General features: G+C 42.3%; 2 protein-coding genes across 3 annotated transcripts in view; both read right to left on the reverse strand.

Annotated features, from left to right (window-relative positions):
• LOC133965247 (ankyrin repeat and IBR domain-containing protein 1-like) overlaps positions 1 to 3,224 on the reverse strand; it is a 36,352-nt gene extending 33,128 nt beyond the window's left edge. Inside the window, exons 1-2 of one of the 2 annotated variants that reach the window (XM_062399701.1) lie at positions 3,085 to 3,224; positions 344 to 628 (exon numbers count right to left, since the gene is read on the reverse strand). In XM_062399701.1, coding sequence (XP_062255685.1) covers positions 344 to 531 — 188 coding nt within the window. In that variant the 5' untranslated portion in view covers positions 532 to 628; positions 3,085 to 3,224. Of the gene's footprint in view, positions 1 to 343; positions 629 to 2,792; positions 2,939 to 3,084 lie in introns of those variants that run through there. The other variant, XM_062399702.1, reaches the window with a different exon arrangement.
• A 3,736-nt stretch (positions 3,225 to 6,960) lies between these two features.
• Positions 6,961 to 12,148, reverse strand: LOC133964391 (eomesodermin-like). The gene is made up of 7 exons (XM_062398432.1): positions 11,972 to 12,148; positions 10,196 to 10,864; positions 9,941 to 10,095; positions 9,537 to 9,658; positions 9,032 to 9,190; positions 8,615 to 8,676; positions 6,961 to 8,219 (listed from the first exon to the last, which is right to left on the reverse strand). Exons 2-7 carry the CDS (start codon positions 10,711 to 10,713, stop codon positions 7,430 to 7,432), a joined length of 1,806 nt encoding a protein of 601 aa, XP_062254416.1. The 5' UTR covers positions 10,714 to 10,864; positions 11,972 to 12,148; the 3' UTR covers positions 6,961 to 7,429.
• Positions 12,149 to 23,526: the final 11,378 nt, after the last annotated feature.

The following is a 23,526-nucleotide window of genomic DNA, read 5'->3' on the forward strand; positions in this document are numbered from 1 at the left end:
GGAGAGACAGATGGGGTAGGGCTATATGAAGTCGAAACATGAAAAATTCGCTCTTCTGATGCAGCAATAAGGTAATAGATGGGACCAGTTGATTATCATTACAGTGCCATAAAGTAAGAGGAATGCTGAAAGCAATCCTGCTAGGCTGAACGGCTAAAACACAGGCAATAGAATGAATAATCGAATTTATCAAAAGAATCGGTAGCATGGGGACAGCAATTGAGTGCTGCATCTATCAACCGAAAAAAGACATACACTTTTCCCTAAAAAAATGTGAGACTCTGAAGGTGTCCATTATATCTGCTTGTTGCTTTGTCTGATTTTGTTTGGGCTACATCCTGACCTGAGTAGGCGTGTCATTGCGTGCCGGGCAGCATAGTGCAGTGGAGTGTTGTGCTGGTAGGACTCTCCGTAGGTAGAGTTGGGATCCAGAGCCTCCTTGAACTGGGGGTTACTCTCATAGAGTTGGCAGGCGAGCCCCTCATCCCCATTGATGAGCGCTTTACGGAACTTGGTCGCCGTGTTCCCCATCTCTTCTCCTGCTGTGGGTTCAAGCTCGGACTGACACAGCAACCTTTTGAGTTGTCTTCGACCTGCTCAAGTCCAACTCACCAGCATACTGAAGGTCCTAAAGAAAAGAGGAAAAACAAGGTTAAATTCCTTTGCGCCTTGGTTTTTTGTCCAACGATGCCTTGCTCGAAGAAAAATGGTAAAACTAAAATATAGCCAGCTAGTATTTTTATCACTGTTTCACAAATATCAGCACTGCGTCCTAAAGTATGAATCACTTCCTCTCCCTCTCAACCTCAAGGATGAGACATGCAGCTCCAAGGTTGCACGGTCTGCTCTGCCACAAGCCTGTGTATGCATCAACACTGCGCCGTCTACCACCTCCTTGTGATTCTCATTTTTTATTTTTTTGTAAAGAATAACCAAACATTGTGCCAACAAGCTCACACAGAGAGAAGGAGAAGACTTCCTCTGGCATCACCAGGTGCTTCCGCCTCTCCTTGCCAACGCTGCCCATCCTACTGAGGCAAGGAGTCATTGTGAAGCGAGAGATCATCCACTCAACAGCAACATGCAGCGAGTCAGCATTTCGCTTCCACCAGAGCACCATATGGTCATGACTGTTTGGTCAGTGTGATGCTTTATGTATTTTTTTTAGCTGCAGCACAAATACACAGTACACATCACAGGATGCAATACTTCATGATACTAATATTCATGAACTATCACCACCATAAAGATCCTTCCACTTGAGTTTGCTTTGTGATATTGTTGTGTACACAAGCAAAGGAGAAAATGCTCCATGAATACCTCTCAAGTTTACCTAATCTCCAGCTCTCAATAGGTCAGTCGGTGTGAAGGAAACGATAAGCAAATGTCGACATTCCACCGACCATTTTCCACAGTTTATATAAACAGTAAAAAGTGGATGGATCTAAATAGTTTTCATCTTATCAGCCAATCCTTTATAACAAAAGTAATATAAAACTACATAAGAGAAAGTTCCTGCATGTCACAGAACGGAAAATAAGATAATTCCAGATATTTATCTTAACCCTTGGTCATTTTCACTCACTGTAACTTGAGGAGATTTCAGTGTCACTCTCGAACACAGTTAATATGATTAGCAACACATTGACTGTTTATATGGACAGCAATATTTAACAATTGGCATTAATCCGAGACTGAATATTTAGATTATGATGTCTACATGAGTTGCTACTTGCTACTAACATTTTTCATATTCATTCATATTCCTGTTTACGTGTTGCAGAGCAGTTTGATTATGACGTCAAGCAGAAAGGGGCGAATTCCCCACAATGACCTTATTCGGGTTAGGGTAATCAGAAATAGATGTTCACATGGAAGTATCTTATTCAGACCATTGTCTTTATTGGGTTGTAAGAGAATATTAATGTTCATGTAAACATAGTCAACGACTTCTCTCCAAATGAGAAAGTGATCTCAGACTTTCAGATCCCAGTGAGGATTCAAGATTTGGACATGAAGCCTCCTGCATTGACTTTAGCTCTTTAACACCAGATCGCAACTTGTTTACATGTTGTCTAGTTATGAGCGGGTGCTGCCTTAGTCCAGTCGTGTACAGAGGTGGATAAATCATTTACTTAAAATTCGACCATCATTTTTCCACTGTCAAGTTTCAGCTCTTAGAAAACACTCTATTTAAATGTAAAATAAAGATTGGTGAAAAGGGGGCTGGACCAGAGTGGGACAGCACTTTGCCCCCCCCTCTCTGTAAAAGATTTATCATCAATCGCTACACTGACACAACTTATAACTTGTTCTTTAATCAACCATCACAAAACTAAATTCTGTTAACTTATATAAATGTGTTATAACATTCACTTAAACTATCCATTCCTGAGTTCATTTGTCTTACAGCAGCTGAATCTGTGTCAAGTTGGTGGCTCGTGAGGACAGATCGGTCATTAACACACACAACACAAACAACACACACAACATCCCACCTCGGCGAACACACGTGTAAACACCTGATCTCTGAACACACTTATATAACCTGGTTAACGCGAACCAGTGAAGCCCTCCGGCTAACTAATTAACTAATGGGTAACGACACTGTCACCAGGGCTGAGTAGCACCGAGAGCCAGCGGTAGAAGACAGGCGACATGTCACTTGTCACTAAACTCCTGCACGCAGGCCTTTCCCCCCCCGTGTTGTGTGCTGTTTATCGTCCTGGCTAGTTAGCTCCGCCTGGTAGCCGCGGCGTTCTGTTGTGTTAGTGGACAGTCCGCCGTGTTACCTTTCTGACGAGTGAACACGTCCACCGGCTAAAAGCGAGACCTCGGGTGACGGCAGCGGCCAAGCTCCGGATAGCAGCCCCGGTGTTAACCACTCAATCCCGCTTGTTAAGCCGCTGAGTTATTCACAACTACACAAACACAACAACGTGACGCTAGCATCTGCGTCGGCGAGAACGTCAGCGCACACGCTAGCGGCGCAGCTAGCGAGCTAACGGGGCTTTCTGGCCAACTCGAGCTAGCACAGTTGGGTAAAGTCGCGGTGAACAACGAGTAACAAGTATGGGGACTCACACACGCGGTGCATGGCGCTGTGTCTGCGAGGTGACCGTCAGTGGCTAATGGGAGAACACTGGTTCTCTGCTGTGGTTCCCTGTTCTATAATGGGATGTTGTTCCTGTCAACTACTCTCCTGCCTGCCACTCGGGTTGCCAGGTTTCAGCACAGGCGGGGAAACATGGACCCACTGTCTGACAAACAGCTGAAACACCCCCCCGACCAGTATGACCAGGTTATTACACATCCAGTACAGGACTTTATTTTGTGCTGTACTGGTTAAGCAATGGACAATCAGGTTTATAGTATATCTTTCAACCCCATGTTAGTATTCTCTCTTTATTCCCCCTAAAGGCTCAGCATCAGTTTGCATGTTTTTTTATTTGGCAAAAAGTACATACTTAAGATAAGATAAGATAGGAAGAGATAATCCTTTATTAGCTACACAATGGGGAAATCTGCAATATTACAGGAGCAAGAGTCCGATATAGGCATCAGTGAGTAATAATATGTGCAGTGTTGTGCAAGTTCACACCTCTCATGGACTAGTTCAAAGTCCAGTTCATTTCATAGTTTTTAGGTGGAAACTGAGAATGAAAGACTTAACTTGTTAAAGAAAACCTTATCCATCAAAACCCCTTGCCTTTACTGTCGGAATGTTTATCAGACAGTGTGTAAAAATCCCTCAGATAGTAATAAGGTGCATCGCATCTCGGATGTAGTTGCTCAGTCTGCGTCTTTGCTTTCTCTTGCCCTCTGTGTATGAGACCGAGAGCTGTTGTGCTGCAGGTATGGCCTGCCTCTTTAAGGAAAGTTTGTAGTGTGTGACGTAGTGCACCAGGGTATTGTGGGAAAATACGCTAAAAGTGTGTTTATAAAGAGAAGTGACGGACCTCCTAGAGCGAGTGTTGCTCCTGCTGTATATCCGAGAAATAGAGTGGCCGCATTCCAAGTAAAGAAACATCTCCTCCTCCTTATTCAGGGGCGGCTCCTGGTACAGGCGACATAGGAGACTGATCTCTCATGACGTGACACATGCAATTTAAAACAATACATTAACGTCACACCATCATTCTCTTAACCCCGGGGACGCACCGGAGGTAGAAGCGCTGCGAAAAGCAGTCCGCCTCCTTTCCTTGCCCATGTTAAATACTTGGGCTGTTCGCACCGGCAGCGTAGTGCCGGGAAGAACCAGGAAGCGCCGCGACCACACACAAAAGCACATTATCTCCTGTGGGGGGGTGGCGGCTACAGGCTTGCGTAGGTCTGTCACCTGTGAAGACCAGCATCATTTACCCCTGAACCAGCGCGGAGAAATAATGATGATGAAATGTGATATAAAAAATGTAAATATAAAATTTAATATAAAAAAATGTAATTAAATGATATATATATATATATTTTTTTTTAATTAAATGAAATGGGGGGAAAAAATGCACGCGCACACTCTGCGCAGAAGCCTACTGCGCACATCCTGTGCAGAAGCCCATTGCGCACATCCTGCGCAGAAGCCTACTGCGCACATCCTGCGCAGAAGCCCACTGCGCACAAAAAACAAAAACACTGCGTGCAGTTTTTTTGGTTTTTTTTTATAAAAATGTCCCTGTTTTTATATTTAATTAATTAAAATTTACATAGTGTAAGATATTTTGCAATTAATAGGAGAAGTCCTGCCAATATTAAGAGTTTAACATAATTGCCAGCTTGAAAATGGGTCTCTGATCCATGAAGCTTCCTTCTACCAAGTTGCGTGGTTCGGAGCCGAGACACTGGCCAGAGAAGAAAACACTTGGAATACGTTGCTTGTTTGGTCTGCATATGTGTGCCATGAGTGATGGGTAACGTAGTGCGACGTCGAGTTATCGCGGACATTTTACGGGCACTGAGCAACCACATGGTGAAAGCATTCGATTTATACAGCGTCTCTCCTGAGGAGAAAGTATTGAAATGTCCCGAGGGTCAGTGAAAAGGTAGGGTTGGGGCACGTGACAGTTCTAGGCCAATGGCTGTTGGGTTTTGTGGGATGCCAGGCTCTCATTGGCTGATGAGTTTGCGTATCAAGGGTGATGAGGAAGGGGAGTGAAAAATACAGTGGTGGGTGATAGGAGTGTTGGAGTTACGAACAAGAAGTGTGTCGTGTTCGCTGGACTTTAATAAAGTTACACATAAAGAGAGGTTTCCTGTCGTCTATAAGCGAGGACGCTACAATACGAACGTGTTCACCGTTCAAATTTATTATTTGTCATTGAGTTGCGTTCAGTTCATCATTCTCATAAAGGTGGACGCGTTCAATGAGCGCGTTCTTTTGCGTTCGTTCATGCACAACACTGAATATGTGACGTGCAATACCTGAGTGTAAGGAAAAAGAAAAAGTGTAACAAAATATGAACGGAGTGAGGTATATACAGTGTAAAAACAAGAAAGAATGTTTACAGTAAATGGATGTAAAATAACCATTGTATGAATATTGCAGAGTTAAAGGTTCAGTATGTAAGATTTAGTTGAAAGGGATATAGTGCCAGACTCCTTACTGGTCTCAGTCTCTGGCCTGGGACCCTATCACACTGAACTGATGTCCCTGTCTGTGACTGTGACACTTTGATTCTTTACAAATAACTGTACACATTGCACAATCCTCCCCTTTATCGTATTGTTTTATGTTTCATTTCCCCCCCTAATTTTATATTTTCGGTATCAACAATTACTCAAACACGCCACTCCAAATTCCTTGTATGTGTAAACCTACTTGGCAATAAAACCCAATTCTGATTCTGAAACTGATTATAACTTCATTCTAGTGATGTTTTCACTGGTGTTATCATCTAAATTGTACAAATTGTTTTATTTCCCGAGAATGAGCCCTTTATATTTACATTCTATATGTTGTTGTTTTTCGACATCTGAAGGCTACCGCAGGTTCTCTTTCATATTTGGAAGGGGGAGGGTGAGCTGAGGGTCATTCAGCCACAACATGCAAAGTGTCTCTGAATTCTACGCACTGAACTTCTCAGAGATCTGAACCACAGTTAAAGTGCTGACCACAATTGGTTTGTGGAGTTCTACTGTGAGCAGACCTGGTTTGACAATCTCACTGCTGCAGGTGGAAACGACTTACAAGCCTGTCCTATCCAGTGTGTAACAGGTTCCCATTCACATAGTCGGAATTGGACTCTACACAGAAAAAGGTATGAATATATATGAATAAAATACATGAACAATACAAAAAAATACTAAAATTGTTTCTGTTTGGTAATGAGAGCAGACTGAAGTCAATGTGACGTCACGACACGAGTCTCCATCACTGTTCAACAGGCTGCCGCTTAGATGTGTATGGTTGTGATTACAATGAAAGTTCACTAGAGGGCGCCACAGTCCACAGAAACCAATAATAGGACATGAAGCTGAGATTTTATTGCATTTTATTTTTCACCTCTTAACTTTTACGTCCTATTATTTGATTTGTTTGACTTTTTTTAATTCTTTCTGAATGTTTATTTTGTAATGTCTTATATTGCATTTTTTTACTATGCCTTTTACAACTTTGAATTGCCTTGTCCTTTTGAAATATGCCTCGTAGCTTTTCAACACTCGAGACTGAACGAAAGTTAATTTAAATGATGTCTACCAAAATGTGTATGGTCGATTCTAGTGGCCTTATCCTCCTTTGCCCCAACACACAAGCTTTAGCTTATGTGTGAAATGGACTTATCCAATGTGTCTAACGAAATATCTTGAGGTTAACAGGCAATCTTAAAGTGTCTGAAAATATACACTAATGAAAAGCTTCATATTGTATGAACACATAAGCCCATGTGCAGCATGTCATTTAAACAGAGGAACAGTGTCATTACTTGAAATAACCACACATCCTCCATATACAACACGTATGCCTTTTATTATCAAATATCTGGACATTGCAATGAAGGTACATATAGCATAGCATTCCCACATGTCAGTGCCCAGAATTCATATCCACGGGCCTTCAATAAATAATCTGTAAAGACAAAATTTCAGTGTGAAGTCAAATACAATGATGTATGCAACAAACACATAACATGATTTTTTTTTTTTTTTCTATGAGGAAACTTAAACGATTGCTTTGGCACCTTCAAACTTGCATCTGCAGAGTTACATACATGAGGGGATCAAAAAGTAAGCCCATAACTGAAAGTGGCAATTCACCCGTACGTGTCTCTTTTTTTTGACTGTGTCCTTAATGCTTCCTGTGTCACCACAGACGAGATAAAAGTACTTTTATTACCACTGAGAGAAATTCTGGGTGCACAAAGTCCCCAAAAAACTGAATACTATGTTCACTGTGGCAGATGAAGAACAACCAAAACAACAACATGAGGCCATATTTTTAAGGGTTTGTGTAAAAGGAATAATAAGCTGCCATGGCTTTGGATGAGGGGGGGTCCTTGCCATAGGAGCTACTGTTGGTGGTAGCTGAGGCCAAGTCCTCACACTTAATGTCAGAGGGAGAGTCCTCGGTGCCCAGACCATTGAGAGACAAACGCCTTCGTTTGCAGGCCATGGCATAAGAATCAGCCTTGTCGAGGGAAAGAGCTAATGACTGTGTCTCTGTCCAAGAGGAGATCAGGCCTCCGCCGTCGTTCACGCCCTCCTCTATCTGTATCTGTTTAACTTTGTCTGAGTCTTCTAGCAAACCAGCAGTGGGGCTGGGTCTGGGAGACCAAGGCAGACCCGTCGTGACCTTCCGCTGATATGCTGCCCTGGACCCCCATCCAGCAGACATGGCATTGAAAGGAGAGTCTGGGTAGTAGCCGAGCGCGTGGGATGTCTGCATTGAGAGTGATTTGATACCATAAGGAAGCAAGGAGCTTGAGTATTCACCATCATAAGGTGTCAGATCGAGCTTGTTGCTGGTGCCAGTGCAGTTTCCTCCTTGTTGCATGGAGGTGACAAACCACCTCTGCGAGGCTCCGTCTTCAGTCTGAGGTGAGAGGAGGCTGTTTGTCTGTGGTACTGCTCGCTCGCTGTTGTAGAAGCGATTCTGCGGGAGGTTGTTGACAAACTGGTCCTGGAAGAGGGGCTGCATGGTGTAGCGGGCGCCTGGGACAATCTGGTGGGCACGTGGAGAGTCGGTTGGAGATGGGGTGAGGCGGTCATTCTCTGGAACTGTGTACATCCTGGAAAAATATGTGTACTTATTATGTTCAGGTCAAGAAAGGTCAGTGTCTGACTGGGTGGAAACAATGGCGTGGATATGTCTTTCAAAGCCTCCTGTGGACAGGTGTTGTAAACTAGCATTTATGCTAATACACTGTAAACAATGCATCTGGTTCGTCCAATGACATTGTCATGTCCATGTCCAAATCAAATCAAATCAAATCAAATAAAATCAAATCAAATCAAAGTGAGCTCCCGCACACGAAGGAACTGATTCCAAGTTGTTACATTTAGAGAGAAAATCACAACACAGTAAGACAGCTGATGCTATAAAGCACATCATTTTATGTAGGCCTTTTGTAAAAATATTCACACTCATTCATAGCTTATGAGGAAACGTATGACAATTACTCACGAATCATAATTATCTCTGAATCCTTTGGCAAATGGGTTGTGATCAATCTTCAGCTGTGTGATCTAAAAGAGAACAAGGCAGAAGAACCAGCAAAACACTGTTATTTAAAGAACCAGCAAGGAAAGAATATAAAATAGAACAGTGAACTATCTATCTACCACATGTCTATCTACCGCATGCATGTCAACATAATCTGAGAGTTGATTTAAATATTAATTATTGTCCATTTACAGTTAATGAGAAATTACAAACAATATGCAATAAGCCTACTGCATAATGATTAATTTATATATATTTCGTAGGCTAAAATATAGAAGAAGTGTGTGTGTGCGTGCGTGCGTGCGTGCGTGCGTGCCTGCCTGCGTGCGTGCGTGCGTGTGTGCGTGTGTGTGTGTGTGTGTGTGTGTGTCTGCTTACGTCAGTGTTCTGGTAGGCTGTGACAGCAATAAACTGCGTCTCTGGAAAAGTGAAGCTCTGAGTTTTCCCGTCAGTGTTGACGTCCTCCGCTCCGTCCTCCGTCACCTCCACGATGTGCAGCCTGGGCTGGTACTTATGCAGAGACTGCATGATAACCATCTGCAAACAAAACACCCGTTATAATATTTAAAATGTAAAGAAATTTGAATAATGCCGCAACTTGTATTCGTTAAAGTTCGTTTGCACAACTTGTGTCCTGCAAAATATCCTCATATTCTCAATGGGAGCGCTGCGTAAAAAAACTTTCAAATGAATTTCCAAACTTGAAAGTAAAACGTGAAAAGACCCTGCGCTTAAAATCGTATATTAACATGCAAAAAGACAAAAGAAAATTACCTTTACTTTAAAAAAAAAAAATCACAATTAAACAGAAATGTTTTACATATGATTGTTTCAAGTTTGCATCTGTATTTCAAGCCTTGGATTATGTAAATGCTTCTCTAACCTGTGAAGTACTGTGACTGGTTCCTTTGTTGTTGGTGAGTTTCAGTTTGCTGAAGGAAATTTCTTGTCTCATCCAGTGGGCCCCTGTGTTCGGAGACTCTGGGTGGATATACACTTTGTTCCCTGGAATTAAAAAAAATACATTTTACATCTTAGCCAACGACAAATACAAACTTAATTGAATTTATTTCATTGAAAAAAAAAGGGGTTCAGCTTGCACCTACAATGTATTCGAGACCTAAATAAACCCTATTTTGTCTGAAATTACACATTCTTTGCAAATAGAAAATATGTCAATTACATGCATGCATGAGCCAATTTTAAACATTTCCATTTCATGAAATGATCATGATTCAAGTTAAAAAAAAATCCACATAAATGCCTCATATCGACCTGGATCGGTACCTTGGCTGCTGTTGTCCGCCTTCCCACAGGTGACCCACTTGCCACCTTGAAACCTCCAGTGGTTTGGATCCGCCAGCACCACCTCCACGAACACGTTGTAATGCGCCGACAGGTTGAGACCAGCGATGTTAAAGCTGAGGAACGGGAACATCCGTCTGCAAACACGCCACAGAATTAAAACAAGTCCTCATAATTACGCATTGAAATAAAAGTTGGTTTCATGCCCATCCCTGCGGACCGCCCCTGCCTCCTCACCTGCCCTGCTTGGTGATGATCATCTCCGTCTGGTGCCGGTGGAACTTGAACCACAGCGGCCGGTTGCAGAGGTAAACCTGGGCCCTCATCCCGGGGCCGGTGGCCGGGAGAGGCATGTTGCTGAGAGCCGAACCGGCGTACGGCGGGTAGATGCAGCCGGGGCTCTGCCCGAGCTGGTAGGCCGAGCTGAAGTGACTGCGGCCGGTCGCGGAGGGAGAAAACCCAGCGGGAGGCAACACGGAGCCCAGGTGGAGGGATGAGGGGTACCTGCCCGCGCCGGATGGGGTGTAAACCGGCCCACCGGGGGTGTAGGGGATGAAGGAGCAGGGGCTGGCTGTCTCCGGGCTTTGTTTTGACACTGATGGAGGGATGTAGTACCGCTCGGCACCAACCCCGTGCTCCGGGTATCTGCTGCGGACGGTCACATCATCCCCTTCCACGGATGGAGACTTGCGCCTCTCATCCGATGCCTCCTTAGTGGAAGAGAAAGTGCTGTTCTCTCCTTCACCGCCTAGCATGGCTGCTTCTCTGGTGTTGGCTTAGGGGTCGATTCCTCTCGTTGATCCCGGTTGACACCAATCTGGCCCGAGGACTTTTCTTCCCTGTCAAGAGTCACTGAATCTACTTTATTTCAGGTGTCTCCCGCCTGCACACAGTCTCGTCTAAATCCTGGAGACAGACACAGATTGGGGTTAAGGACGGTCTGAGCTACACATATAACGTCATCAATCTGTTGTCACCAACTCTCGAAAGGCCTAATTGTGTGCCAAGCGCGTGAAGTGCGGGTAAATGTTTGAATAAAGAGACACATCACCGAGGCTGAAGATCCTAGTGGGCGTATCAGGGTGTGGCTGTGAAGTCTGATCCCAAAATTTAAAAACATGTCATCTTTGCCTGATGGCTCCATACCTTCCTTTTTATTCAATATGTGTATTCATTTATTATAAAGGACCTTATCTTTTTTGGATCTCAAATTGCCCTGGAGAAACTAAATCTGCAACGTGATAATGGTTAAAATGGTAATAATATATACTTCAGACTGGTGACCTGTGTTGTATCCAGCTGATATTGAAGGAGCCGCCTTGAATTAAGAGTCAGATTCTTTTAAGTCAAATAACAAACTATAGATTCAAGCTTATATATTTATATATATTTTAGGGTGTAGTTTTCTAACTAAAGTTAAAACTCCCACCTGGACTAAAACCATTGGCACATTTAGATAATTTATGTGGTTCACCAGAGTAAATTAAATTGAATTCGGCTTTACATTTAATCATGTATGGTTAAAAAATATTTTTGGACAAAATAAAACTAATTGTGAGCACACGTGCGCCTACACGGTGCTGATAATCCCATATTATTATTCAGAGTTAATGGATCTGCGTTCATTCACATCTGATGCGGTCCCGTGTCCCAACGGGAAACCCGACGTGAAAAGGGGAAATAGCCAATTATTTTTCCGTTTGAAGAAACCTGTGATGTTTCGTGGATCAGACAGTTCAATGTGAGAAATGACAACAAATAAATCAAAACGACCCAACGAGAAAAAAGTAATATAAACATGAAATAAGTATCAATTTGCAGTGAGACAAAACAAAAACATTATAGTGTGCATTAACTTCCTCCAAATAACTTCAAATTTAGTATCATTTTTGTGGTGTTTCAGGAAAATAACATTGTGATTTCTCGCTGAAATAAAATGTCTAAATTATGAAATAAGCAGCATTTATCAAATCCAAGCGTCAATTAAAAAATGACGAAGAAACTCTGACTTACCAAGTGATGTTATTCCCGTTTCTCTTTACAAGTCAAGTTCAAGACGCGCACATATAAAATATATCACACTAAATAAAAACTCGGGTAACGTCAACGACCTGCGGAGCTGAGTCCTTAGCAGCACATGGCATCATGTTGTGTTTGTGGTCGAGGAGGGAGCCAGCTGGGAGATAAAAACCCGAGCCATGTGGAGGCGGACTGATCCGTGCGTAAAGGCGCACTCCCGCTTTCACCGCTGCTCTCTACTTGTGGCCATGACGCACCGATGGCAGCCTATTAGCAGACTTTCCTCTGCTCCCCAGGGGAGGGGCAGGGGATCCTCGGCGTCACAGTCAAGGTGTATAAAGGGCGAGGAAGCATCCCAACCCACCCGTGACCTGTTTCCGTCCCATCAGAGACATCAGTGGAGGGAATATTCCCATCGTCTGGGCTCTGGGTGTGCCACTCAACAGTGAGAGCATAGTGACCCTACGAGTGCCCCGTGTTGTCATATAACCTGGATCATTCTCATTACTGTGCAAAGACTGAAGAGAACTGCATGAAACCAAAGTCTTTCTACAGTTACAAAATTAGCTCTAAAAACTTTCCAAAGCAACAAAACAGTAGAGTCCTGCATGTCATGCTTCAGCCATTGCAGTGTTTTACCTTTAACATGTTGTAAGATGTGGCCCACTGTGAAATAAGAAAATGTACCTCACTGAAAATAATAAGGGCATTAAATGGAGTAAACTGCTTTATTTTTCATTCCTAGTTTTGCCACAGCTTCACAGATTGAGTTTTCTTGACTTAAACTACTCAGAGTCTGAGCAATCTCACCACAAACGTATAATCAAAATGATCACTCACGTCATTGCTGAAGGGGCTGAAGAGAGAAATAAGTTAAGACTGTTTTGCACTTATCTTCAGTGACGCTAAAACAAAGTGAGAACCTTATATTTATCATCAGAAATATCTGTATATGAAGGTAAACGAGTTGACCCTCACATACTAACATCACTGGGCTGAGTATAACTGCTGCTGATTTGTCAACAGAATACACAGTGGAAGTATAGTCACAAAAGACTTTAAATGGGCCCATACCAAACTGTTTCCTCTTCGATAGCTCCAGCTCCTTGGGTTCAAAGCAGACCAGTTTCAGACTACACATGATGTTAATGGCTCACCTTTCAGCAGCTTAGAGACCCGCTCCCCTCACAGGACCAGACGCGATCAGCTGCTGCTGCTGCTTGGCTGCATGGTGGAGCGTTTACATGATAAAGACAGTGAGAGGATTAGTGAGGCAGGTCCCCACCTCTGAAATAAACACACTGACATCAAACAAGACAAATCAACTGTTTGGGTAAACTGTTTGAACAGCAAACAGTCTAAAGCTAATACACTTTCTGCTGATTGCACTGATAAACTAATTGAGTGCTTGATTATCTCAAGAAGTCATGAACCTAGAGTAAGAATTCATCTAGTCTGTGTGCAGTAGGTCCTGTTTACTACTGTTAAATGTATGTGTATTATCCACACAGAGAACAATAAATGTGCTAACTGGAACCAAAAATCTTTGGAGTGATTCCATAGAATAAAAAAGAACCCCTTAGCAAGAGGTCCTTTTAAGATCCTATTCTGCAAACAGATCTCCAGACTCAAAAACATGTCTGTGGGGCAGCCTGGACACAACTGGTTCAATAAAGAAGCTCTTTTATAAATGTCCTCAAGCATTTGTAGCCATAATATTCAAACTCAACGGATATGGTTTTAAAAACGTTGGCATGTAGTTATTGGCCATTTCTTGATGTTCCATTTAGCTTAAATTGATAACAAGGTATTATTAATGTCAGTTTGGAGAAGTACAGAGCATTCGCTTTCTTTATTTAGCGAACCTCCATCCGACACACAAACACATATGGTCACGTGCTCTGGTGGTAAAACCAATGAGTCAGAAGTGAGAATGTGTGGTGTCCTGAAAAGTTTCTATTGCACTTTCTATATAAGCTTCTCCTGTCCCAGTAGTTCACACTCGCTGACTGCAATTCCCTCCTTCATGAGTCTCCACTCAAAAAACGTACATCATGATTGGACTGTTGAGGAGAATGACGTAAGTGCAGAGTTTGACATGAGAAAGGTTTTCTTTCTGCTGGGGACGGGGACTCTCCGTTTGACACATGTATGTACAAATATAATTCTGCCACATCACAAGTGTGGAGCCAGTCACAGCCGTACCACAAGTGTGATCGAATGATGATTCAGACGGAAAAACATGAGACGTGCTGTACACATACAGCAAGATTTCTGAATAATTCTTTATGGTGTAAATTAACTTTTAGAATAAAAGCCATTTAACATACAAGTTTTTACTCAATGCAGGGTTTTTAAATGATGTTCTATGCTGATAGAATGTGTGGAGTTTTGTGGATCTTTCTTTGTATTTTTCAGCGTTTGACTTATTTGTCTTACTCTTCACTTCAGGCACATTTAACCTTATTAAATGATAAATTAACTTTTGATGATCACGTAAAGAACTTTACATTTAACAGACACACAAAGACACACGGTCACACACACAAACACACACACAAAACAGTGCAATTATATGCAGCACCTCTTCTATCACCATCAATCACACCCTTCAGGGTGTCATTCTGGGTTCCATATCTTGCTCAAGGACATTTAGAAGCGAGGAAGAGCCACGGCTCGAACCATCAACCATCTGGTTAGTGGACAACCCACTTTAACTTCTGAGCAACAGCTTTGCTCATGTTAACTAGCTCTCCGGAAACATCACTTGTGTATGGGACACACTGCTGTTTGGCTGCATGTGTTCATTGGGCAGACTGAGTGACTGGCCTCCCTCCTCACACGCACCGAGCAGCTTCCCCTAGCTGTGCCTGCTTTTTGACACATCTAAAGGGCTGCGTCTGACATCTTGCCATCCTGCCGGTCACCTCTCCCGCAGTGCTCATACCAGGCAGGAGAAAAGCTGGTGACCTGGCCATCGCAGACCTGCCCTGGGCCACTGGCCCCCTGCTGGCAGCAGAAGGTCTGTTGGTCTGACGCCATGCCAGGATCTCTGCCCGCCACAGCGTGTGATGTCACAGCAGACACGTTCTGAGAGGAAGGATCTGATTGGAGTTGAAGGTTTGCCTTTCTCGTTTCCTGGGAAATACCCTCTCAACAGCCTACTGACATACAAACCTCATTGATTATCAATTCAATTGATTTTAGTTAATCCTTACTGTACTTGAGGGTTATGGGTAGAGGTGAAAATTGTAAATATGGGCCATGGATATACACTCATTCTTCGGCCTTTGTTGCTGATCACCTGATATCACAGGTCATACAGAAAAACAGAAATATCTTTACCACTAATGTGATGTCATCTGCAAGACAAAAGTTTGGTAAAAAAAAAGAACCAACGGATGAAAATTTGCTATTTAAATGTTCACAATTTATCATAGGAGTTAGTAACCACTGCATAAAGAACAGACTTCATTTGTCAAGATTTTTTATTCCCAGATAAAAACTGAGCTTGAAGAAGAATTACACATTTGTAATGTCACATATGTATTTTAATATAACTTGATTAATAAATTATTAAAAAGTTAGTGGTGGGACATTTTATCAAAGCGCTTTCTATGAAATGTTGTGAATGCCATCATAGTAAATAATGTTTTTTTTTACTATGTTATACTCACAACTGAGAGTTTTTGCAGCGGGGCTTCAGATGGCAGAAGGTGAAGGCCTCAAGTGACCTCTTCCCCAATCTCCCCCCTACGCTTACGTTTATGGTTCGATCCTACATCCTGTTAAGAGTAGCAGCAGGAGCGGACCATCACATTTGGTGCTCAGCGTGGGGGCGGTTGGTGAGCTGTCATGTTCCAGCTATCCCATGGAGATACACTTCTGCCTCTCTGCGAAGATTTGGTGTTTTCTCATTTGCATTTGCTAATGAGATCCCGTTTGCATGACTTTATACTGGGAGGCTATCTCTCTGAATATCTCTCTACAAATACAGGAGGAGTGTGAAATCCCATTTATCTAACCGTTACTTACCAGTTAGTCCCATTAAGATTAAAGATGTCTTTTGCAGAAAAAGAGCTGGCTGATAAAATAGCATTGAGGTGAAGAGGTAAATTGAGTAAAATTGTAAATATTTCTTAGTGGTCCTCAGCGTCTTTTAGTCTGGATTTCTGAATTTCTTCTTAAAACAAAAACCACTTCAGAGTACTCAGGATAAAACGGATTCACCAGTGGAGCAACAGCTTCACAGTGAAATTTACTGTGAAAAGCTCCTATGCTGACATTTAACAAAGGAAAATAACAGATTGACCCAATGATGTTGTCCTATCTATAGTAGAGGCTTTAAAATGTGTCCAAACCTAAAGTAGAACATTATTTATCTTTTCATAATGCCTATATTTGCCCCATGAGCTCAAACCATTTCACTGATGATCAAGTGTGTGAGCCTCGTCAGCTCAGCCGGATCACAACTTCTCGCAAGAGATTCATCTTCCCAGAAGCTTTCTTCAGCCAAGAGCCATGACTCCCACAATCACTTATCTGACAGGAAGTTGTACAAGTCGAAGGCCAAAGCCAATTAAGTCTTCTTCATTATCACCCAATCTGTACTGTTAAGAATGCCTGCCCACCAATCTGCCAGTGTCACCCACCCCCTCCAAAGAAACCCCATCACAATCTGATCTCGGGTCACAATTGAGAGATTTTGCCTCGATGAAACTAAGTCGATTCTTGGAGATGGAGATGCCTTTGAGGTCAAACATCAACAAGTTCACAGGAGTGATAGAAACACACCTTTAAAGTCAGCTATTGCCTGAGTTTCTTTTTTCAGTGCATTTTGCACTTCAAAGCTGCATTTTACCTGGCTGACCTCTGACCTCCCTGTGAAAGAGAGAAGTCACCTGAACCCCAGGCTCGAAATTATCCAGAGGGGCTGTATGTGAGAACGCAAATGACCGAGTATATTGTTCTCTACCTTTTCTGGAACTTATTTTTGCCAGACCCCTGGTAAAATGTCCAGAAAATGTCACAGTGAGAGTGAGCAAGCTGGGGATGCTTCTAAAATTCAAAAGATATTAAGCTTTAAAAAAAAAAGTCTGTTCAGAACAATCTCCTGTTGTGTTCTTCACATGTGAAAGGTCAAGTGCTGTCCCAATTTTTCCGTCTGAAAACGGCTCTGGAGGAATCCCTACAGGGATATTATACACATTGATTAAGCAAACATATAGTATAGCTGGTCAACTGTCTCATATCTATGATATTTTAGAAGAATAAATTTAAATATTAAATTTAAACAACTAAAATCCAAGTCTATCAATCACTGTGATAAACCAATTCTCTCAAAGAACAAAGCCTTTGTTCATATTGTTCCGACGAACATCTCTTTGTCCAGTGGGGTGGAAAGTATATGTTCTGCATTATGTCCCCTCTCCGATCTGATAGGACCCTGAGCATGTTTTTCTCATATGGGGAATCTGCTGACTGTGGTATCACATTATGATTAACAATTTAACTACGATCCCCTTCTTTCCCATTGTTATTCCACAGATGACTACGAATAAGAATGTAATGCCGGCGACGGCGTGCAGGCTTCATTAGATTCATTGATTGATTTATTGTTTTCCATGGTTGTAATCACTTCCCCCAAGGTAATTTGTAAGCTCTTTATGGTTCAGAGGTATAAGCCTGAGAGTTAATTAATCGGCTTTGTTTATAAGTTTGGAAGTAGAAAGGCCCCTCTGAATCGGTAACTGCTTGGAAGGCAACAGTCTCTGTGACCGAATCCCATCTTCGCCATGACAAGAAAAAAGCATCAAAACTAAGCAGCTAAACAGACCTAATTATTTCTGGGTGATATCTGGATGCTTGCATTTTCCTAGATTTGTGTCTGCCTTGCTAATTCTCTTCTTGTCAAATCCCAAATAAGGACTTTAATATGTTTCAAGAGACAAACTCTTTCACATTAACACATAAATTGTCATTAAAATGCAATAATCTGACACTCCACACAAACACTTTAATTACAAAAAACACTATATTTTCAATGAATTTGACATAAAGTGACAATTCAAAACTTAATACTTCTGTAATCATTCCTACAATCCTTTTTACAGTGTATGCTCACTCTGGGAACCATTTTGGGCTTCAGCCCTGTATATATATATAAAAAAAGCATTGGTACTCTAAACAAATTATTTGTAAATAAATTATCTCCCCAGAATTAAATGATTCTATTTTTGTATCTGCCCCAAATTTGTGTCACTGTCGCTGCTCCGTTCTCACCCACAAACACAACCCCAATGATATCATCTGGCCTATCGAGCTTGATTGAAGTCCCAGCTCCCTTTAATTGGCTTTTTGATGGTATGTGAATGGGAGCTGCTGTTTATGGGTTAAGTGCATCTTGATCAGAGCTTTAATCCAGTCATTAGCAGAGGAACATGAGGTGTTGAGAGCGGCGAGGAGAGGTTGATAATTGAGAGGCTGCTTCCTTGCTCCATGCGCTATACGTGTGAGCATGTGTGTGTGAAGGCTATATGAGTGTGTGTGTGTGTGTGTGTGTGCGTGTGTATGTATGTAAGCACTCGTTTGATTTATCCTGGAGAAAATAGAAAAGATAACAGACTGAGGGAAAATATTTATATTTGTCAATGCGGGTGACATTTTACTCGCCCTGATAAAAACCTGTGTTTCATACTTTACTGTGCAATCACATGTTTAATATAAGTATAAAATAAATAGGTGTACACTTAGGGGAACAAAATGCAAGGAATTCAAAGATCAGAAAACAAAGCACCATAGTGTTTCCATAGCAAAATACAACTACCACAAACAAACTGTCTTATTTATTTCATTGTACATTTGTTTCGTGATGAAAATATGTACCACTACATACAAATAGATTGTTATTGTCTACAAAACACCCAACTCCTCCATTCCTGTCCCATTCCTCCCTGTTGCTCAGCTGTCAAATTCTCACTGAGTTTTTCTCACTGTATATTTTAGCACCTATCCCCTGTGTGAGGCCTGTGTTCTTCCGTACCCCCACTCTTTTCCCCGTCTCACTCACACACACACACACACACACACACACACACACACGCATGCGGATGCACAGCGTGTTGAATTGACGAGTCTATATTGAATAAACATGCTGCTGTTAGATAGGTTTCCTAATTTGCATCATCCTTTGCAAAGTGTATTTTCCCCCATTTTCAGTGTGATTTATTGCAGACTTACACACACACCTACTGATCCTTTAAAAGCACTGTCAATTGCTCACAAACCTCCAGTGCTAGTCACCTTCTCAGAGGATCATCAACAAATAAAACACAAAATGTGGCCTTTTCATACTTTACCAGTGGCATGGAAGCAGCGTGTGGTTCAGAGGAGGTATATTTAATACGTGTGTCTACCAAGACTGTATCCAGTTTGGATCTGTTCTTAAAGAACCCTTACACTTTATTAAATTAATTTGCATTTCATAACTTCTATAACTATATTTCCTAGGTTACCTATATGCACATTGTGTAGACAGTATTAGCTTTATTTCTTTTAGTGATTTAATTGATTTGTTACTTGTTAATATCAACTTGGAACATAGCCCCTGAGTCACCGGTGTGAGTACATCTCAACATACTTCTGGTTTGTGCAACACCTCACTGCCCTGTATGTATGTGTCTGTGCATACATACGATGCTTTGTGTAACACTTTAGGGTGTGAAAGGTACAACGAGAATAAGACTACCGTGGGCCGAGTTTGACCTCGCCCAGTTGCTTCCCCTCACTAGAGTCTCCCTGTGTGAAGGTGTGAAAACATTTACAGGCCATTTACAGCAAGAGATGACACGTTTACCCAGGTCAGCAGACACACACGCACACACTCACACACACACACACACACAATTTGCAGTCAGTTCAAGAGACTAACAGCGCCTCTCCATGATTCTGACTGAGGAGAAAGAAGAAACCCAGCTCTTGTCTTGTTAAAGTACCTAATTGTAGTGAACTATTTTTTTTTTATAACTTCTCAGAGCGTATACATGCACATACACACCGGATGCACAGCACTATCTCCAGCATTACTTTCCTTCACCATAGGACCGACAGAGTGAAGAAACTGTAATGTTGCACTTCATGGAGCCTGGACAGTGCTTTTGTGCCTTCAAAAGTCATAAATGGGATTTTACCCGAACACGCGAATATACACGCTGATGCCCCTACATAGTTACGTCTGAGGTGTTATTAAAAAAAAAATTCTCTTCTCTTTTATCCATGAAAAAATTATCGATCTTGTGCTTTGCCTTCTCTACTTGATGGTGTTTTTTTTTCTTCCTGTCATAATGGAAAGTCTCACCGGCCATTTCTTCAGCCTATTCTTCATTTGGAGTAATTATAGATGGAGAGGTAAAAGATGTCTCCTCCCCCCCCCACCCCCGATCCCTTTCTTTCTCCATCCTGCCTATCTTCCTCTCCTCTCCTGCGTGCATTCAGAGGAGCTCTCACCACTGCATTCTTATTAGGGACATGTCTGAAAGGCTCTCCGCAGCATGTGGTGTCCTCTGACCGTCCACTGCGGCTGCTTTTTGTTGGCATTAACAAGCCAAGCAGCCGAGGGTAGCTTTTCAACAGCTACAAACTTTTCCTTTTAGATAATTAACCGCATTCAGACACTCAGCGCAGTGTGGGCTACGTGCGTGGAGAAACCTAGAGAGGATCATATTCTGGACAGAGAGAAAGGGTGAGAGACAGACGGGGAAAAAAGACAAGATGTTCTCTTTTGGTGTTGTTCAGTGCGAGTGGATTCTATACCAACCTCCTATTCAAATGGTGTGGTCCTCGTTTCTGTCCCCCTCGTCATCTCCGTCCTCTTCATCTTTTCATCATGATGGACCATGTAATGAGGGAAAACTCTGGTCATTGTGGAGCGGTCAAAGGTTTGCCGTCTTAATGAATGAAAGAAACACAAGATGGGCTGAATGCTCCCCCTCATTCCTGTTTGCCTTGCTGCAAAAGCTCCAGGATGCCTCCTGAAGAAGGCCTCCTCCATCCATCACCGTCTCATCTCTTGTTAAAGGGGGCATAAAGCAAAGGCAGAGGGGAAAAGTAATTTTCTTCTCCTGCCTATCCATTCTTTTGGTGGGCTTCTGCCACTTTCTGCTGTGTACTTTCATAAAGCTTATAATTATCTTGGTGAGAGCCCCTCAAGTGAGAACGAATGGAGTCTTTGTACCCTTCTCTCTCCAGTCCTCTCCTGTTTCTGGGAAGAAGGAAGTCATATTAACATTTGGTCTGTCCTTTTTACAGATGCAGCGAGAAAAGCCAGATGTGTCTCTGAAAAAATCCCATTCAACACAACTTCATTTGACAAACGGATTTTCGGATGCACTGCTGAGCGTGTCAGAACAGGACAGGGGGATGATGAAGAACCTGGAGGGAGCTGTCAAACTTGAATCTCACATTTACCATTTACCCTACACTAATTAGCAGACTAGCCAGTTTCATTGCAAGGTGCAATGTTGTACAAAACTAGAGAGTGTAAGAAATGTGCTATTACAATTATCTTTTTGTTTTGTTACTCCTTTTATTTCAAATTCTATAATAATGTAAAAGCCCCAGAAATCCTTACAGGTTCAGGGACTACCACCAGGCACAGCAATAGCAAAATATTTACTGACCTGGCAGCAGAGATGATGTTTTTTGGGTGAAACCACCATCAATCCACAACCTTCCTCCACTCCCTCACCCCTCTCTCCATCCCCAACTCTTTCGGCTGATTACTCCTAATGTAATTTTAATTAAAAACTGTGGTGTCAAAGGGTTTAGCCTGCCTGAGAAGCGGGTGCAGATTGTGGCTCAGTGGCAGACCCCTTCACTTGCTTGAGAGGAAATACATCCTGACATTGCTCGCGTGGTGCCAACACAACCTGAGCCAGGATAAGCAAAAAAGGCTTTCTGGTCCATGTGGATGTGGATATGGAGTGGTGTATCCAGGCAAAATGGGATTTCAAATACCAAGGTTTATTTAATCTATAGTAATACAAATAAAAATAATGATCAATTGCATGTTTTTGAAATAATAAATACCTGGTTATTTAAGTATATACAGTAAGACATGCTAAATATGAATTCAAGCCATGAATTCACCAGTTGCGTTGTAACCTGTTGTCGCCATAATTAAAAGATAGTTAGTATCCTTCCTCGTCTGTCACACACAGCAGGTCTGGTTAAAGATGAGTAAAGCAGGAAGTGGAGGGACCGATGATAAAGTCACAATGTCTGATTTCTTTAACACATTAGAGGCTCACACTAACTTAACCATCAGTTATTCTGGAAAACTGTCAAAGATCACCATTCCCGACACATATTTACAGTCTTGAGTCAATTAAATCAAGAGGAGAAGATGTGACTGATTCCTACATGAAGATACACTCTGCTGACACTGACAATGAGTGCCACCTTGAACATTACACGGGGGTGACCCGAAGACGGCGCCCCACAGCAGGACTCAACAGCAGAGGTCTGCCTGAAGGTTTGTAATCCCCTAACCCGAGCTGTTGGATTATCTGCTCTCCACCGACCCTGAAGAGGCTCCCCGTGGCTCGGACTTAAACACTCTAAAAAAAAGAATCTCACCTCCACACTCCATCTGCCGGCCGAGCGACGTCTTGGAAGTCAGAGATACAGAGGAGTGGGGACCAAGGTGGAAATCAGAAATCAGAGCCTGTTCACCTCCTCCCTCTCGCTGTGGCTCTGCACCAGAGAGGAGCCTCTGAGGAAGACATACAGTCTGACTTTAGCATTATGCTCATCAGATTCCCTTGAAGCTGTTCTACTTGTTGGAGTAAAGACTTTATCTCCCACATAACAACTGATATTCCTCCCCTTTTATAAGTGCACTTATGGATTCTTTGTTATATTTTCATGAATAAGATGCAGCAATCCTACATCAACAACTGTCTTTCTGGAGACTCTTGGGGTCACTGTCAAATGACCCTTTAACATTCTCTGACAGGGGCCTTGCTTTGTGGCCAGTTTGTGGACAGTTGGAAGAGCTGCTGGTTGGCCCTGCGCAGTGAGGCATGTAGTAAGAGGGTTTAACTTTGCTAACCTCCTTCTGCCAGGTTCATGGGGCCCTGCTGCTCGGGTAATATTGGCTCAGTGTTGGGAGTCCGTGCCGCTGCCATAACAGCCAGCATGCTACTTGGGGTAGTGAGCACTTTTCAATATCGGGCCAACTGGACCTGGTCAGGGCTTAGTTACTGTATTATCTCCCATGGTCTCTTGAATTTACCCAAATATAAAATGTATCAGATTTTGTACAGTATTTTATAGATTATATTGTTTCAGAACATCTTTGTCATCTTTCATGACGCAAAAAAAAGATCAACAACAATGAATGAATAAGAAATACATCTCGTGGAGTTAGGATGTCTAACTTCAAAATCTGACTTTCTAGACCCCTGAATAAATTACAACATGCATTTTTCTATAATTGTCTCTAATTGTTTTTGAAGAGGCTGAACAGGGGGTGGAGCCACAAAACAACA

The sequence above is a fragment of the Platichthys flesus genome, chromosome 11, assembly GCF_949316205.1.
Source record: "Platichthys flesus chromosome 11, fPlaFle2.1, whole genome shotgun sequence".
NCBI lineage: Eukaryota > Metazoa > Chordata > Actinopteri > Pleuronectiformes > Pleuronectidae > Platichthys > Platichthys flesus.

Coding starts and splice junctions, on each gene's coding strand:
- LOC133964391 (XM_062398432.1), bottom strand. CDS start 10,713: ATGCTAGGCGGTGAAGGAGAGAACAGCACTTTCTCTTCCACTAAGGAG. Junction 10,096..10,195: donor ATCATCACCAAGCAGGGCAG/GTGAGGAGGCAG, acceptor GCGTGTTTGCAG/ACGGATGTTCCCGTTCCTCA. Junction 8,677..9,031: donor CAGCCTACCAGAACACTGAC/GTAAGCAGACAC, acceptor GTTCTCTTTTAG/ATCACACAGCTGAAGATTGA.